The sequence below is a fragment of the Ornithorhynchus anatinus genome, chromosome 3 (assembly GCF_004115215.2).
Source record: "Ornithorhynchus anatinus isolate Pmale09 chromosome 3, mOrnAna1.pri.v4, whole genome shotgun sequence".
Taxonomy (NCBI): domain Eukaryota; kingdom Metazoa; phylum Chordata; class Mammalia; order Monotremata; family Ornithorhynchidae; genus Ornithorhynchus; species Ornithorhynchus anatinus.
In genome coordinates, this window is record NC_041730.1 from 3,453,582 (window position 1) to 3,470,344 (window position 16,763).

At 57.6% G+C, this 16,763-nt stretch overlaps 1 protein-coding gene across 1 annotated transcript; it reads right to left on the reverse strand.

The window, feature by feature from the left end:
* Positions 1-1,621: 1,621 nt before the first annotated feature.
* Positions 1,622-15,430, reverse strand: CRACR2B (calcium release activated channel regulator 2B). The gene is made up of 9 exons (XM_029059410.2): positions 15,252-15,430; positions 14,951-15,062; positions 13,381-13,588; positions 11,814-11,960; positions 10,095-10,185; positions 7,077-7,169; positions 6,224-6,432; positions 4,323-4,394; positions 1,622-2,066 (listed from the first exon to the last, which is right to left on the reverse strand). Exons 1-9 carry the CDS (start codon positions 15,405-15,407, stop codon positions 1,892-1,894), a joined length of 1,263 nt encoding a protein of 420 aa, XP_028915243.1. The 5' UTR covers positions 15,408-15,430; the 3' UTR covers positions 1,622-1,891.
* Between the last annotated feature and the right edge of the window lie 1,333 nt (positions 15,431-16,763).

The following is a 16,763-nucleotide window of genomic DNA, read 5'->3' on the forward strand; positions in this document are numbered from 1 at the left end:
ATCACCGCCCCAGCCCCCCAATCTGACAACCAATCACTTCCCGGGCTCCGCACTCAGTCATCTAATCACCTCCCGAGCGCCCGACTCAGACAACCAATCACCTTCCGACCTCCGAACCGAGCCGACCAATCACCCCTCGAGCTGGGAACCCTGCCAACCAATCACCTCCAGAGAACCGCACGGACTCAGACACCCAATCACCTTCCGAACTCTGAACTGAGACAACCAATCGCCTCCCGAGCTCTGCATTCAGTCCTCTAATCACCTCCCTTGTTCCAAACTCAGACATCCAATAACTTCCCGCGCTCCTAACTCAGACAACCAATCACCTCCCGAGAACCGCACCAACTCAGACATCCAATCACCTTCCTAGCTCGGAACTGAAACAACCAATCGCCTCCCGCACTCAGTCATCTTATCACCGCCTTGGCCCCACTCGGACATCCAATCACGTCCCGCACTCCGAACTCATCCAGCCAATCACCCCCCGAGCTATAAACCCGGCCAGCCAATCGCCTCCCGCCTTACAAACTCAGCCAACCAATCGCTTCCCGAGCTCCGAACTCAGCCAACCAATCACTTCCCGAGTTCCGACATCTAATCACCTTCCGAACGCCCAACTCGGACGACCAATCACCTTCCGAGCCCCCTCCTTGCCGCACTTAGCCAACCAACCGCCTTCGGGCTCCACATTCCAGTCAACCAATCACGTCCCGAGCTCCTCCCTGAGGCAGCCAATCACCTCTCCGATCCCACAGAGAGGCCGCGCTCAGGGCTGGGGGGGAGGAGAAGGGGGTGGGGCAAAGGGAGGGAGACACCCCCCCCCCCCAGCAGCTTCTCTCTTGCAATTGAGAATGAAAGAAAGTCTCTGGGGGAGGGGCAGGGGGCGTCTAGGATAATAATAATAGCATTGGTTAAGCGCTTACTATGTGCAAAACACCGTTCTAAGCGCTGGGGGGGATACAAAGTGATCGGGTTGTCCCACTTGGGGCTCCCAGTCTTCATCCCCATTTTCCAGATGAGGTCACTGAGGCCCAAAGAAGTGAAGCCACCCACCTGACAAGTGGCGGAGCTGGGATTCGAACCCACGACCTCTGACTCCCAAGCCCGGGTTCTTGCCACTGAACCCCGCTGCTTCTCTAAGTCTCTGGATATAGACCTCAAACCATAAAGGCTGCCCTCCGGAAAGGCTTCCCCTCCACTCCCAATAATAATTTCGGTATCTGTTAAGCGCTGCCTATGTGCCAAGCACTGTTCTAAGCGCTGGGTAGATACAAGGGCTCGCCCCACCCCCGGCTGCCCCTTTCCCCCCACCCCCCAAAACAATCAGGATCCCCTCCTGGAAGGCGTCGTGGGGGAGGCAGGTGCCCGAGGGAGGGGCCGCCGACCGGCCCCGGGGACCCCGCTTCGCCGCCTGACAACGCCGTGCCCGCCGGATAATAATGTTGGAATCCGTTAAGCGCTTCCTACGTGCAGAGCACCGTTCTAAGCGCTGGGGGAGATCCAGGGTCATCGGGTGGTCCCACGGGAGGCTCACGGTTAATCCCCATTTTCCAGATGAGGGAACTGAGGCCCAGGGAAGTGAAGTGACTCGCCCACGGTCACACGGGAGTCGAACCCGTGACCTCTGACCCCGAAGCCCGGGCTCTCTCCACTGAGCCACGCTGCTTCGGGATGCCAAGAGGCGGATGCCAAGCGGGGGCCCGCCGCGTGCCGGGGGGTGGGGGTCCCGCGCACGTGCGGGAGCGGAGGAGGGGGTCGGGCCGGTGGACCGTCGAGGGGCAGGGAGCAGAGGGGCGACCCCCGGCGCTCCGGGCCCCCAGACCCTCCAGCAGCGGCAGTGAGAAGGGGCGACGCGCTCCCCGCCGGGCACGACGACGGGGCCCGGAGGTCAGTGGCCGCCGGCGAGGAGGCCGGGGTCCCGGCGGCCACGGCGGCAGCAGCGGGAGCAGGGGCAGCAGCAGGGCGGAGGCGGCGCCCGTGGGAGCTGGGCCGCCGGGCCTCTCTTCCGCAGCCTCTTGGCCTCGAAGACGTCTCGTTCGTCTCTGAGGGTCTTGTTCAGCTCTCTGCTCCGACGGCGGGGGGCGGACGGACAGACAGACGCGGTCAGGGGGCGGCGCCGGGGGCCGGGCCGCGGCCACCGGGACGGCTGCTAAGCCGGGCATCCGGCATCTACTTCTAGGTGATGATGTTGGTATTCGTTAAGCGCCTACTCTGTGCCGAGCACTGTTCTAAGCGCTGGGGGAGATACAGGGGAACCAGTTGTCCCACATGGGGCTCCCAGTCTTCATCCCCATTTTATGGATGAGGTAACCGAGGCACCGAGAGGTGAAGTGACTCGCCCACGGTCACCCAGCTGACAAGTGGCAGAGCTGGGATTAGAACCCACGACCTCTGACTCCCAAACCCGGGCTCTTTCCACTGAGCCACGCTGTGGTCATCTGGAAGCGCTCACGACGTGCCAGGCACTGTTGTAAGCGCTGGGGTGGAGCCAACAGAATCGGTTTGGACGCAGTCCCCGGCCCACGTGGGGCTCACGGTCTCCGTCCCCATTTTACAGGCGAGGGAACTGAGGCACAAAGGAATAATAATAATAATGTTGGTATCTGTCAAGCGCTTACTATGTGCAGGGCACTGTTCTAAGCGCTGGGAGCAGGAGCGGAAGTGAGGAAGTGAAGTGACTCGCCCAAGGTCAAGCAGTGGACAAGTGGCAGAGGTGGGATTAGAACCCATGACCTTCTGATTCCCAGGGCCTTATCCTCACCTCTAGACCGTAAGCTCCGCGGGCAGGGAATGGGCCTGTTCTGTTGCTATACCGTCCCCTCCCAGACGCTTAGTACAGTGCTTTGCATACATTAGGTGCTCAATAAATACGATTGAATGAATGAAAGAATGAGAGTCCCCGGTGAAGAGAAGGCTGAGGGGCAGTATGTGCGGTGGGGGAGGGGATGGTGGCAAGAGCCCGGGCTTGGGAGTCCGAGGACATGGGTTCTAATTCCGCCTCCGCCACTTGTCTGCTGTGTGACCCCGGGCAAGTCACTTCACTGGGCCTCAGTGACCTCAACTGTAAAATGGGGATTAAAAATGCGAGTCTCCCGTGGGACGACGTGACGACCCTGAATCTTCCTCAGAGCTTAGAAGAGTGCTTGGCACGTAGTAGGCGCTTAACAAATACCATCGTCGTTATTATCGAACACACACTGTGTGCAGAGCACTGTACTAAGCACTTGGGGGAGGTAATGTCCGTCTCCCCCGCTAGACCATAAGCTCGTGGTGGGCAGGGAACGTGTCTATTATTCTACCGTACTCTCCCAAGCGCTTCGAACAGTGCTCTACAAATAGTAAGCGCTCGGTAAGTATAATTAAATGAATGATAATCATATTTATCGAGCGCTTACTGTGTGCCGAGCACTGTGTGAAGCGCTTGGGAGAGGACGATATAATGATAAATGGACACATTCCCAGTTAGCAGCCATGCTAAGAGCACGGTTTGGGATCTTAACTTTCCATCTGCGAGTCGCTGAAGGACCACTGGAGTCTCCCAAAGCACAAGATGGCAGGGGAGGGTCCTGCAGCGGGAGGGATTTCAGTCAGACGGTCGGAAGCGTTTCCAACCAGCAGAGGTTGTGGGAAGCAGCGTGGTGTAGTGGCTAGAGCCCGGGGCTGGGAATCAGAAGGTCATGGGTTCCAGTCCAGCCTGCTGTGTGCCCTTAGGGCGAGTCATTTCTCTGGGCCTCAGTTCCCTCATCTGTCAAATGGGGATGGAGACCGTGAGCCCCACGTGGGACAGGGACTGCGCCCGACCCGATTAGCTTGTATCCGCCCCAGCGCTTAGTACGGTGCCTGGCACAGACTAAGCACTTAACAAATACCATAATACTAATCATAATCAAAATAATATTTTTATTAGGAGTTTAGTACAGTGCTTGGCACATCGTAAGCAGTGGGGTAGGTAGAGTATATACGGACAGGACACGGTCCCTGCCCGACATGGGTCTAAGCGGGAGGGAGAACAAGGATTTGAACCCCTATTTTACTGAGGAGGTCACTGGGGCCCGGAGAAGCAAAATGACTTGCCCAAGGTCACACAGCAAGCGGGAGGCAGAATCAGAACCCAGGTCCTCCGACTCCCAGGCCCGGGCTCTTTCCACTGACTGGGCTGTTTTGTCCCCCGTCGACCCCACCCCCCGCCTCTTTGGCCCCAGAGCCGACACATTCATTCATTCATTCAATGATATTTATTGAGCGTTTACTGTGTGCAAAGCACTGTGCTAAGCGCTTAGCGCTGACCTATCCTCCCCTGCCCACTCCACGCCGGGTACCTGAGCAGCTCCAGTTGGCGTAGCAGGCTCTGTCTCTCCTTCTGCATGTTCTTCGAGACCACGAACACATCTCTGCATGGGGTTGGGGGACGAGAGGAGAGACGGGGAGAGACGGGGAGTGAGGAGGAGGCATCACACGAACCCGGGACCCCAACCTCCCCATCCCCCTCAGGTCACGGCACAGTTTAGTGGCAAGAACCCGGGCGTGGGCGTCAGAAAGTCACGGGTTCTAATCCCGGCTCCGCCACTTGTCAGCTGTGTGACTCTGGGCGAGTCACTTCACTTCTCTGCCCAATCTTAATGGGGATTAAGACTGTGAGCCCCACGTGGGACAACCTGATTCCCCTATGTCTACCCCAGCGCTTAGAACAGTGCTCGGCACATAGTAAGCGCTTAACAAATACCAACATCATCATCATTCTCTGGGCCTCAGTTCCCTCATCCGGAAAATGGGGCTGAAGACTGTGAACCCCACGTGGGACGATCTGATGACCTTATCTCTACCTCAGTGCTTAAAACGGTGCTTGTCACATTTGCATCTTGCTTGGCACGGTAAGCATTTAACAAATATCATTATTATTATTTATCATTATTATTAACTCAACCAGCTGCGTGGCCTAGCGGAAAGAACCCGGGACTGGGAGACAAACTATCTGCGTTCTAATCCTGACTTGGCCACGTACTTCCTCTGTCATCTTGGGCAAGTCACTTAACTTCTCTGTGCCCCAGTTCCCTCATTTATAAAATAATAATGATAATGATGGCATTTCTTATGCGCTTACTAGGTGCCAGACACTGGACTAAGCACTGGGGTGGATAAAAGCAGATCGGGTTGGATAGAGTCCCCTGTCCCAAGTGGGGCTCACGGTCTCAGTGCCCATTTTACAGATGAGGGAACTGAGGCCCAGGATTCGATCCCTGTTCTCCCTCCCTATTAGACTGTGAGCGTCTGACCCAATTAACGGGTATCTACCCCAGCACTTAGAACAGGGCTTGACACAGAGTGAGTGCTTAATAAATTCAATCAAGCAGCGTGGCTCAGTGGAAAGAGCACGGGCTTGGGAGTCAGAGGTCATGGGTTCGAACCCCGGCTCTGCCACCTGTCAGCTGTGTGACTGTGGGCAAGTCACTTCCCTATGCCTCAGTTCCCTCATCTGTTAAATGGGGATGAAGACTGTGAGCCTCCCGTGGGACAACCTGATGACCCTGTATCTCCCCCAGCGCTTAGAACAGTGCTCTGCACATAGTAAGCGCTTAACAAATACCAACATTATTATTATTATTATTATTATTATTATCATCACTAGAAAAGCAGCGAGGCCTAGTGGAGAAAGTCCGGGTCTCATTCCGGCTCCTCCACTTGTCCGCTGTGTGACCTTGGGCAAGTCGCTTCACTTCTCTGGGCCTCAGTTCCCTCCTCTGTAAAATGGGGAGACAGCGAGCCCCGCGTGGGACGGGGGTGCGTCCGACCCGATTTGCTTTGTATCCACCCTGGCGCCTAGTACAGTGTCTGGCACAGAGTAAGCACTTAACAGATGTAAGCCCGTCATTGGGCAGGGATCGTCTCTCTCTGTGTTGCCGAACTGTCCATTCCAAGCGCTTAGTCCAGTGCTCTGCACATAGCGCTCAATAAATACGATTGAATGAATGAATGAAATGCCACAGTTATCATCATCATCCTCCCCGAGTGCTTACTATATGCAGAGCACTGGACTAAGCGCTTGGGAGAGGACGACGGAGTTGGCAGACCCAGCCCCTGCCCACCACAAACTTCTAGTCTAGAGGCTACGAATAATAATCGATCCTCTCCCCGGGTTGGAGGCGAACAAGTGGGGAAACCGAGGCCCCGAGGGGGGCATCACTCGGAAAAACGGGTGTCCGGCACGCCCCCGCAGCGGCACCTGTGCCTCTGCTCCTGCTCCAGCTGGGCCTCCCGCCGCAGGTTGTGGAGCTGGTCCCGGGCGGCGTCCAGCTGGGCCCGGCTCTGGTCCAGTTCGGCCCGGTTCCGCTCCAGCTCGGCCCGGAGTTCTTGGTTCTGGCGTCGCAGCCGGGCGTTGTCCGCCTGGGCCGCCGCCTGCCGCCGGCTCAGCTCCCGCAGCTCCTGCTCCAGCTAAACACGCGGACGCGGTCGGGGGGCGGGAAGACCCCATGCGGGAAGCCGGGCATCGTGGGGACGGGAACCCGGGCCCCCCCACCCCCCCCAGAAATACAGGGGAGAACACAAGGGACGGAACTCGGGCGGCGGGCCGAAGGAAAGTCAGACGGCCGGCCTCGGCCTGGGCTCTCCGCTCGGGTGGCTGGCGGCGGGCCCAGGCCGAGGACACGGGCGTTGCGGCCACCGCCCCCTTCGCGCCTGCTTGACCCATCCCCGTGGCCTCAGTAGATGAGAAGGGGTTGCCCCATTAGGCAGGAGGGTAAACTGAGGCCGGGAAGAGGGGGCTTGCAGATGAACGAGACTCCACCACCCTGGGCCCGAAAGCCGGAGCCCCGGGGCCCCGAGGACCCCTGGGTTCCTGTCCGCCCCGGAGGGCCCGACGGTGCCCGGCCCCTCGGCTCGGCCCCCAACCCTAGGCAAATATTGCCAGCCCCGATGGGCCGGGATGGACTGAAGGCTCGGGCCGGGGCAGCTCCGGGGGCCCAGCGGGACTGGAGCAGACAGGTGGGGAGGGGAGGGTGGGTGCGCGTGCGGGGGAGGAGGGGAGAGGTGGCCCCCCGGCCCCCAGCTTCGACCCTGGGCTCCCCGCAGCCACTCACCTTCCCCTGCTGCTGACCTAGGCTCTCCAGCTCCTGCTCCTTGCTGTGCAGCACCCTCTGCAGAGCGGCGCTGCGGTCCTGATGGGAAGCGTCCTACGGAGGGGACGAGGGGGGCGGGGGGAGACCGGCCCGGCCAGGCCGCTGTCACCTCCCGGTGACAGATCCTGGTTTGCCCTCCTTCCTCTGTGCCGCCCTGGCCCTTGAATTTGCTCCTTCAATTCCCCCCCCCGTCCCCAAAAGCCCCGGAGTCCTCGTGTGGGACAGGGACTATGTCCACCCCAATTATCGGGTGGTACTACTGATAATTATCGTAGTATTTGTTAAATGCTTACTACGTGCCGGGCGCTGTACTGAGCGCGGGGATGGGCACAGCTAATCAGCACTTAGAACAGTGCCCGGCACAGAGTAAGTGCTTAATACCATGATGATGATGATTATATCGTGATTAGTATGTCCAGATCCATCATTTTATTATTATTATTATTGTGGTACTTGTGATATTTACTGTGTGCCGGGTACTGTTCTAAGCACTGGAGTAGATACAGATTAATCAGGTTGGACACAGTCCCCGTCCCACATGGGGCTCACACTCAAACCCCATTTTACAGATGAGGTAACTGAGGCCAGGGAAGTTAAGTGTCCGAATTGTAATAATAATAATAATGGCATCTGTTAAGCACTTACTAAGTGCGAGGCACTGTTCTAAGCACTGGGGACGATACAAGGCGATCAGGTTGTCCCACGTGGGGCTCACAGTCTTAATCCCTATTTTACAGATGAGGGAACTGAGGCGCAGAGAAGTGAAGTGACTCGCCCAAAGTCACACAGCTGACAAGCGGCTGAGCCGGAATTAGAACCCATGACCTCTGACTCTCAAGCCCGGGCTCTTTCCACTGAGCCACGCTGCTTCTCTGTACGTACACTGCCCGTTCCAAGCACTTAGTCCAGTGCTCTGCACCTAGTAAGCGCTCAATAAATACTATTGAATGAAAGCGACTTGCCCGAGGTCACACAGTAGACCTGTGGCAGAGCCGGGATTAGAACCCAGGTCCTAACTCCCAGGCCTGTGCTCCATCCACTAGGCCGTGCTGGTTCCCATTTATTTTAATGTCTGTCTCCCTCTCTCTTGACTGTAAGCTCGTTGTGGGCAGGGAACGTGTCTACCGACTCTGTTATATCGAACTCACCCCAAGTACGGAACTCAGCACCCAGTAGGCACTCAATAAATACCGCTGTTTAGCTGGACGATCGACAGAGGCCCACTGGACTGGTGTTCGGCAATGCGCCTTGACTCTCCCCTGTCATCATCGGTGTTTATTGAGCGCTTACCGTGTGCAGAGCGCTGGACTGAGCGCTTGGGAGAGGCCAATGCAACAGAGTTGGCAGGCCCTTTCCCTACCTGCGTGCAATTTAGAGATTCAATAGTATTTATTGAGCGCTTACTATGTGCAGAGCACTGGACTAAGCGCTTGGAATGAACAAGTCGGCAACAGATAGAGACGGTCCCCGCCGTCCGACGGGCTCACGGTCCGATCGGGGGAGACGGACGGACGAGGACGATGGCGATAGATAGAGTCGAGGGGAAGGACGTCTCGTAAAAACGATGGCGACTAAATAGAATCGAGGCGATGTACGTTTCATTAACAAAATAAATAGGGTAATGAAAATTTACAGTCTTGAGCTTAGAGCCTAGAGACAAATTCACCAACCGCTCCTACCTCACCTGGCTGCTCTCCTCCTCCAACCCGGCCCGCACACCTCGCTCCTCTAACGCCAACCTTCTCTCTGTACCTCGGCCTCGCCTATCATCTCGCCGCCGACCTCTCGCCCACGTCCTGCCTCTGGCCTGGAACGCCCTCCCTCCTCACGTCCCACAATTACTCTCCCCCTCTTCAAAGCCTTATTATTTATTTCTACTACATTTATTTATACGCTATTATGTAATATAAATAAATCCCATCTCCTCCAAGAGGACTTCCCTCACTAATCTCTCACTTCCCCTGCTCCCTCTCCACTGGGATCCGTTCTACCGTCCTCTCCCAAGCGCTTAATACAGCGCTCTTGCAGTCAATCGTGTTTATTGAGCGCTGGCTGTGTACAGAGCACTGTAGGAAATGCTTGGGAGTGTGCAATATATAACAGGCCGCTCCCAGCCCACAGAGAGCTGACGGTTTAGAGGGGGAGACGGACACGAAAAGAAAGAAATAAATGACAGAGAGGGACACAAGCGGTGCGGGGCTGGGAAGGGGGAATGGAGAAAGGGAGCGAGTCCGGGCGACGCAGAAGGGAGGGGGAGAAGAGGAAAGGAGGGCGCAGTCAGGGAAGGCCTCTGGGAGGAGGTGGGCTTTCGATAAGGCTTTGGAGGAAGGGAGAGTCATTGTCTGTGGCTATTCATTCATTCAGTCATTCATTCAGCCGTATTTCTGGAGCACTTACTCTGTGCAGAGCACTGTCCTAAACGCTTAGGAGAGTATATTACATCGATAAACGCTTGGAGAAGCGGCAGGGCACAGTGGACAGAGCGCGGGCCCGGGAGACAGGAGGTCAAGGGTTCTAATCCCGGCTTGGCCACTTGTCTGCTGTGTGACCTCGGGCAAGTCACTTCTCTGTGCCTCAGTTCCCTCATGTGGAAAATGGGGATTGAGACTGTGAGCCCTACGTGGGGCAGGGACTGGGTCCCACCCGATTTGCTTGGATCCGCCCCAGCGCTTAGTACGGATACCTTAATCATTACCATCATCATTATTATAAGAAGACACGTTCCCTGCCCGCAACGAGGTAGGAAGGGCACGCGGTAAGCGCTCAATAGATACCCATGGTGATTTTGGCCGTTGACAGTCACCGCACCCTCGGTCCCACGGCGCTTATGTACACATCCGTTATTTATTTTCCCTGGGGTGGGATGGGAGTGGGGCTGGGAGGGGGTGTGGCCTGGCGTGGGATAGACAGGGCAGCTGGGGAAGGGACGGGGAAGGGACAGGGAAAGGGAAGGGACAGGGAAGGGGCGAGGGACCGGACCTGGTTCTGGCAGCGGTCCCGCTCCGCCCGGATCTGCTGCTCCATCTCCTCGTAGAGACACCTCACCTCCCGCTCGTGGTCGTTCTCCCGTCTGTCGGCCGCCAAGATGAAGACCGTGAGCCCCACGCGGGTCAGGGACTAACCCCGGTGCTCAGTACAGTGCCTGCCACAGAGTAAGCGCTTAACGAGTACCATCGGTCAGTCATTCGGGGGGGCGGGACACCCGCTGAGGCCCTCTGCCTGGTCCCCTCCCCAGTTGTTTCTCAGGGTATTTGTTCTCGGCCTCCGTTCTTTCATCTGTCAAACGGGGATTACTAATAATCATGATGATAATAATAATGCTAATGGTATTTCTTAAGCACTTACTACGTGCCAGACGCTGTACTAGAAGCAGCGTGGCTTAGTGGCAAGAGCCCGGGCTTGGGAGTCAGGGGTCGTGGATTCTAATCCCAACTCCGCCGCTTACCGGCTGTGTGACTTTGGGCAAGTCATAGCTGCTCTGTGCCTCAGTGACTTCATCTGTGAAATGGGGATTCATGGGGATTAAAATGGGGACTGGGAGCCCCACGTGGGAACAACCTGATTACCTCATACCTACCTCAGCGCTTAGAACAGTGCTTGGCACGTAGTAAGCGCTTAACAAATACCATCATTATGATTATAATTATCATTATTATTATTAAGCAGTGGGGTGGGTACAAGCAAATCAGGTTGGAGGTAGTGCATGAAACTGAGACTGTAAACTCGTTGTGGGCAGGGAATGTGACTGTTTATTGTGGTCACGTCCTCTCCCAACTGCCCAGCACAGTGCTCTGCACACAGTAAACGCTTAATAAATACGATTGAAGGAATGAATGAACCAACCACGTGGGGCTCACAGTCTTAATCCCCATTTTACAGATGAGGGAACTGAGGCCCAAAGAAGGGAAGTGACTTGCCCAAGGTCACAACAGCAGACAAGTCCAAGTTGTGTTTTTTTTAAAAAAAGGTATTTGTTAAGCCCTTACTACGTGCCAGGCACTAAACACTGGGGTGGCTACAAGCTAATCAGGCAGGACACAGTCCGTGTCCCATGTGAGGCTCACATTCTTAATCCCCACTTTTTACAGATGAGGGAACTGAGGCCCAGAGAAGTGAAGTGAGTTGCCCAAGGTCACACAGCGGACAAGTGGCGGAGCCGGGATTAGAACCCAAGTCCTTCTGATTCCCAGGCCCGGGCTCTAGCCACTAGGCCACGCTGTTTCCGCCCGACTCCTTTTAGCTGATTTACTTGTGGGAAGGGAATGTGTCTGTTTAATGTTCTATTGTACTCTCCCAAGCGCTTTGCACGCAGTAAGCACTCAATCAATAAATAGGATTTAATAATAATAAAGTTGGTATTTGTTAAGCGCTCACTATGTGCAGAGCACTGTTCTAAGCCCTGGGGGAGATACAGGGTCATCAGGTTGTCCCACATGAGGCTCACGGTCTTCATCCCCATTTTACAGATGAGGTCAGTGAGGCACAGAGAAGTTAAGTGACCTGCCCACAGTCACGCAGCTGACAGGTGGCGGAGTGGGGATTTAACATTCTGTGGCTTTTGCAGCATCCCCAAGGGTGAAGCTATTTCACCGCCGGGGGTGGGTGAATTCCCGCCCGAAGCCCCCGCCTCGACCTCTGCCCTCCCCAGCCCTGCCCTCCGCCCCCGCCAACCCCGCCCCCCGCCCCCGCCCGCCTGACCTCCTGAGAGCCTGCTCCATGGAGTCTCTGTCCTGGCTCAGTTCCCGCAGGTGGACCGACACGAAGAGCAGGACCTCCTCGAAGGGGGCCAGCAGCTCCGGCTTCTCCCTCTGCAGCCGCGCCCACAGGGTCCGGACTTGCTGCCGCCTGGGCACGGGGGACACCGGGTGAGGGCACCGGCTGGGGGGCACCGGAGACCGGCTCCCCGCCCCCGACGCCCGCAGCCCGCCTCACCCACCCTGAGGTCAGGCCCCTCCGGGGTCGCCGCCGTCTCGGCGTTCACGATGTCAACCAGGCGGCGGAAGAGTCGGGGTCGAGACCTTTCCTTTCGCCCCCAGCCCCGAGCTAGTTCCAGTCCCCTCCCCACTGGGGGTGCGGGACCCAGGGAGGGACTCGGGGTGACATTCTGGGGGATGGGAGATCGAGGGGGACGGTACCCGGGTGTATGTCAATGGATGGGTGGGTGGGTGCGGTTGGACTCTCAGGCCCTGGCTCTTCCCCCGCCCCCCAAATCCAATCCTTGCCAGAGTCATGGCTCACCCGGCTGCCCGGCTGCCCCTCCTCTTGCCCTCCCCTCGCCTCCCTACCCACCCCCGGCTCCCCCTGCCCCGCCGTGTGCCCACGGCTGTGGCTGCCGGGACCCGGAGACCCCAGCGGGCGGCCGCGGGCCCGGTCACAGCCAGACACACACATGGCGGGACGGAGACCCGGAGGCAAGTTCGGAGACACACACGCCGCAGCACAGAGACCCAGAGGAAGCCTCAAAGATACACACAGCAGCCCAGAGACATGCCCGGGAGGCCAGAGACACACCTGGAAGGCCAGAGATGTGCTCACGAGCCCATAGAGAAGCCCGGGAGGCCAGAGATAGGCGCAGCAACCCGGAGACAGGCTTGGAAAGCCAGAGACTCGCACAACAAACCAACCCAGATGACGGCGACGATGGTATTTGTAAAGCGCTTACTGTGTGTCAAGCACCGTTCTAAGCGCTGGGGTAGATTCGGTTTAATGAGGCAGAGTCATGCCCGGAAGGTCAGAGGTGCTCGCAGAAGCCCAGAGATGTGCCCGGAAGGTCAGAGACATGCACAGAGACCCAAGGGCAGGCCCAGAGACACAAAGGACCAGAGATATGCCCAAAGGCCCAGAGTGACTCACAGAGAGATTCAGACCGGCCGGGGCTTCTCCTAGCCTCCCACCCCTCGCCCCCTCACCCTCCTTCCCCAGACCCGGGGGGAGATGGGGGGCGGAGGGGATGGGAAGGGAAGGGAGGGTAGTCGAATCATCATGCAACTGCTCAGCGCTCAGCACAGTACTTGGCATACAATAAGCCCTCAATAAATACTATCATTATATCATCATCATTATTGTTATTATGAGGAGAGGAGAGGTGTCCAGACCGATCTGATTATCACGTGAACTACTCCCAGCATTTAGGAAAGTGCCTGGCACGTAGTAAGCATTTCATAAATGACATTATTAATAGCCATCATTTATTATTACCGTGACTAGTGTCATTATTATTAGCAGGGAGGAGCCGTTGGAGATGTCATTCCCAACCTTAACTTACTCTTCCAACACCCCGGAGGCCCCAAGCTGTTCCATGGTAGCGGAGAATCGCTTCCTCTCCTTCCTCTCTTCCTCCTCCTCCTCCTCCTCTTCCTCCTCCTCCTGCTCCAGCTCCTCTGACCAGCCGGACTCAAAGGTCTCCTCCTCCTCCTGCCGCAGCCGGGGGCTCCCCGAGGTCCCCTGGGAAAGCTCCATCCCCACAAACTTCCCTGGAAGGCCGGGAAGGGGAGGAGGGGTGAGAGAGGCAGAGACGCGGAGAGAGACGGAGATAGGGAGAGACAAGAGAGAGGTAGAGATGAGGCAGATAGGGATAGAGGCAGGCGGAGGCAAGGACAGAGAGAGATGGAGACAGAGAAAGAGAGAGAGAGAGAGAGATGGAGGCAGTTAGTCAGAGATAGAGGCAGGCAGAGACAAGGACAGAGAGAGATGGAGACAGAGAGAGAGAGATACGGAGAGAGTGGCGGAGACCGAGATAGACAGAGAGGTAGAGGCAGAGACAGACAGTGGTAGAGAGATAGGGAAAGACAGAAAGCGAGAGGGAGACAGAGAGACAGCGGCAGAGAGAAACAGAGGCAGGCAGAGACACAGAGGCAGAAAGAGAGAGATAGAGGCAGACAGAGAGAGATAAAGGCAGACAGAGAGATAGAGGTCACAAGAGAGAGAGGCAGGCAGAGAGACAGAGGCCAAAAGAGAGAGAGGCAGGCAGAGAGACAGAGGCAGACAGAGTAAAAGCAGACAGAGAAGCAGTGGCAGAGAGATAGAGGCAGAAAGAGAGAGATAAAGTCAGACAGCGAGATAGAGGCGGAAAGAGAGAGAGGCAGACAGAGAGAGATAAAGGCAGACAGAGAGAGGCAGAGAGTAGAGGCAGACAGAGAAATAGAGGAATAAAGAGAGAGGAATAAAGAGAGGTAGACAGAGAGAGGCAGAGATAGAGGCAGGCAGAGCGGTAGAGAAGACGGAGAGAGAGAGAAAAATCAAGAGACAGAGAGAATCGAGCTCACCGGGGCTGAAGGAGTTGGGGCGGTCTTCAAGTGTAGCTCTCTGCCCCGGCCCGGCCAGCCCGGCCCCCACGAAGCCCCCTCCCCAGCCCCAGCCCCAGCCCCAGCCCCCTCACCTTCTGCTGACACAACTGGGGGGGGGTGACCGTATGTGTGTGGTGGTGGTGGGGGGGTCCCCCCAGGGTCCAGTTCAGCGGCGGGACCCCCGGGGAGGCCGCAGCCCCCCGCCCCCAGGCCCCAAAGCGGCCTCCTCCCCCTCTGCGTCCACCTCCTCCCCCTCTGCGTCCACCTCCTCCTCCGGGGGCCGGGGGAGTCCGGCCGTTCGTCCGGCCGGCCGGCCACTGGGGTACCGCCCCTACATCCTCCCGGGACACGCCGCCGCCTTCCTGTTTGCCCACGGCAGCTCGCAGGCCGGGGACTGGCCCCTTTGGGCTCCTGGGGGATGGAGCGGGGGGGAGAGTGTGTCCGTGAGGGGGTGCGTGTGTGTGTCCTTGTGGTGTGTCCATGTGTCCGTGTGTCCGGCCACCAGGGCTCGGCCAGGGAGGGTCAGGGGTCAGGGGTCAGGGGTCTCACCGAGGCCCAAGCCGAAGTCGTCGGGGGTGAGGTAGCCGAGGCCGGCCCGGTCCAGGCTGTGGAAGACGGACTCCAGCTGGTCCGGGCTCAGCGACAGTTCGCCCTGCAGCCCCTGGGCCGGGGGCGAGGGCACAGAGACGCACAGAGACACACACAGAGACAGAGAGACAGGGCGAGGGGGCCGTCAGGGGAAGAGGGAGGGGTCTGTGCCCCCGGCCCGCTCCCCAAGGGATGCTCCAGGAGCGGGGTGAGGGTCGGCGTCCCCTCCTCCCCCCCTGGAGCCCCTTCAGTGTCCACCCACCTGCATGTCCAGTTTGGTGATGAAGCCCCTGGCCTCCTTGTCGCACAGCTGGAAGAGCTCCCGGGCCTTGGCCAGCATCTCTCCCGACGCCGGGGGAGGATCTGGGGGTTCCCGGGCTGGGCCTGGGGACGCCCCGGCCTCCCTGGGACCGTCCATGCCTGGGGGGGGGGGCCGCAGGGGCGTCCAGCTCCTGCTGGACGAGGGAGGGGAGGACGGGGGGGCAGAGGAGGGAGGGGCAGCGGTCAGCCAGGGTCAGCCTGGGTCACGTCGCCTAGCAACCCGGCCTCCCGGCCCAACCCCTGTCCGGCCGGACACCGGGTGTGCGTGACCGTGTGAGAGCGTGTGACTGTCCGCACATGTCTCTCTGTGTGTGTGTGAGAGAGAGAGTGGATGTGTGTGTTTGTGAGAGAGTGGATATGAGGGTGAAAGTGGGTGAGGGGCTGGAGGGGCGACAGGGCACCCCGCACTCTGGAGGTGAGGGGCAGGGAAATGCCCTCTCCACCCTCCACCCGTGAGGCATAATGATATTTGTTAAGCGCTTACTATGTGGCAGGCCCCGCACTAAGCGCTGGGGTAGATACGAGCGAATCGGGTTGGCCACAATCCCTGCCCCCCGCGCGGCCCCCCCGTCTCCATCCCCATTTTCCAGATGAGGGAACTGAGGCCCAGAGAAGTGAAGCGACTCGCCCAAGGTCCCACAGCGGACAAGCGGCGGAGCCGGGATGAGAACCCGTGACCTTCCGACTCCCAGGCCATCCCACTTGGTTTGCGGAGCCGAGACCGGGGACCCTCCCTCAGCCACACGATATTTACGTACCTGTCTCCAATCAGCGCTCAATAAATAACCATCGATTGTTTAATGTAGACTATAAATTTTTAATCTACATTCACGTCCTCTAGACTACAAACTCGTTGTGGACAGATAACGGGTTTATCGCTGCATTGTACTCTCCCAGGCGCTTAGTACAGTGCTCTGCACAGAGTAAGCGTTCAATAGATACGATTGAACGTCCATCTCCCCCTCTAGACCGTAAGCTTCTTCTGGGCAGGGAAGGTGTCTGCCAACTCTGTTACAATGTCCTCTCCCAAGCACATAAAAAACCAGTGCTCAGCACATAGTTAGCGCTCGATACATATGATTGATTTAGACCATAAATTATTAATCTCCAGTCATGTCCATCTTCCCCTCTAGACTGTAAGCTCCTTAGGGGCAGGGAGCATTTCTGCCAGCTCCGTCATAGTAGACTTTCCCAAGTGCTTAGTCCACTGTTTGGCACACAGGAAGTGCTCAATAAGTACAACCGGTCGTCTGGTACAGTCTATTAATTACTAATCCACATTCACGTCTGCTTCACCTTCTAGACTGTGAACCTCTTGTGGTCCGGAACGTGTCCGCCAACTCTGATATATTGGACTTTCCCAAGCGCTCAATACAGCGCTCCGAGAGAGTTACATAGGTTCCAATATGCCACTCTTCTGCTGTGAGACCTTGGGCAAGCCACTTCACTTCTC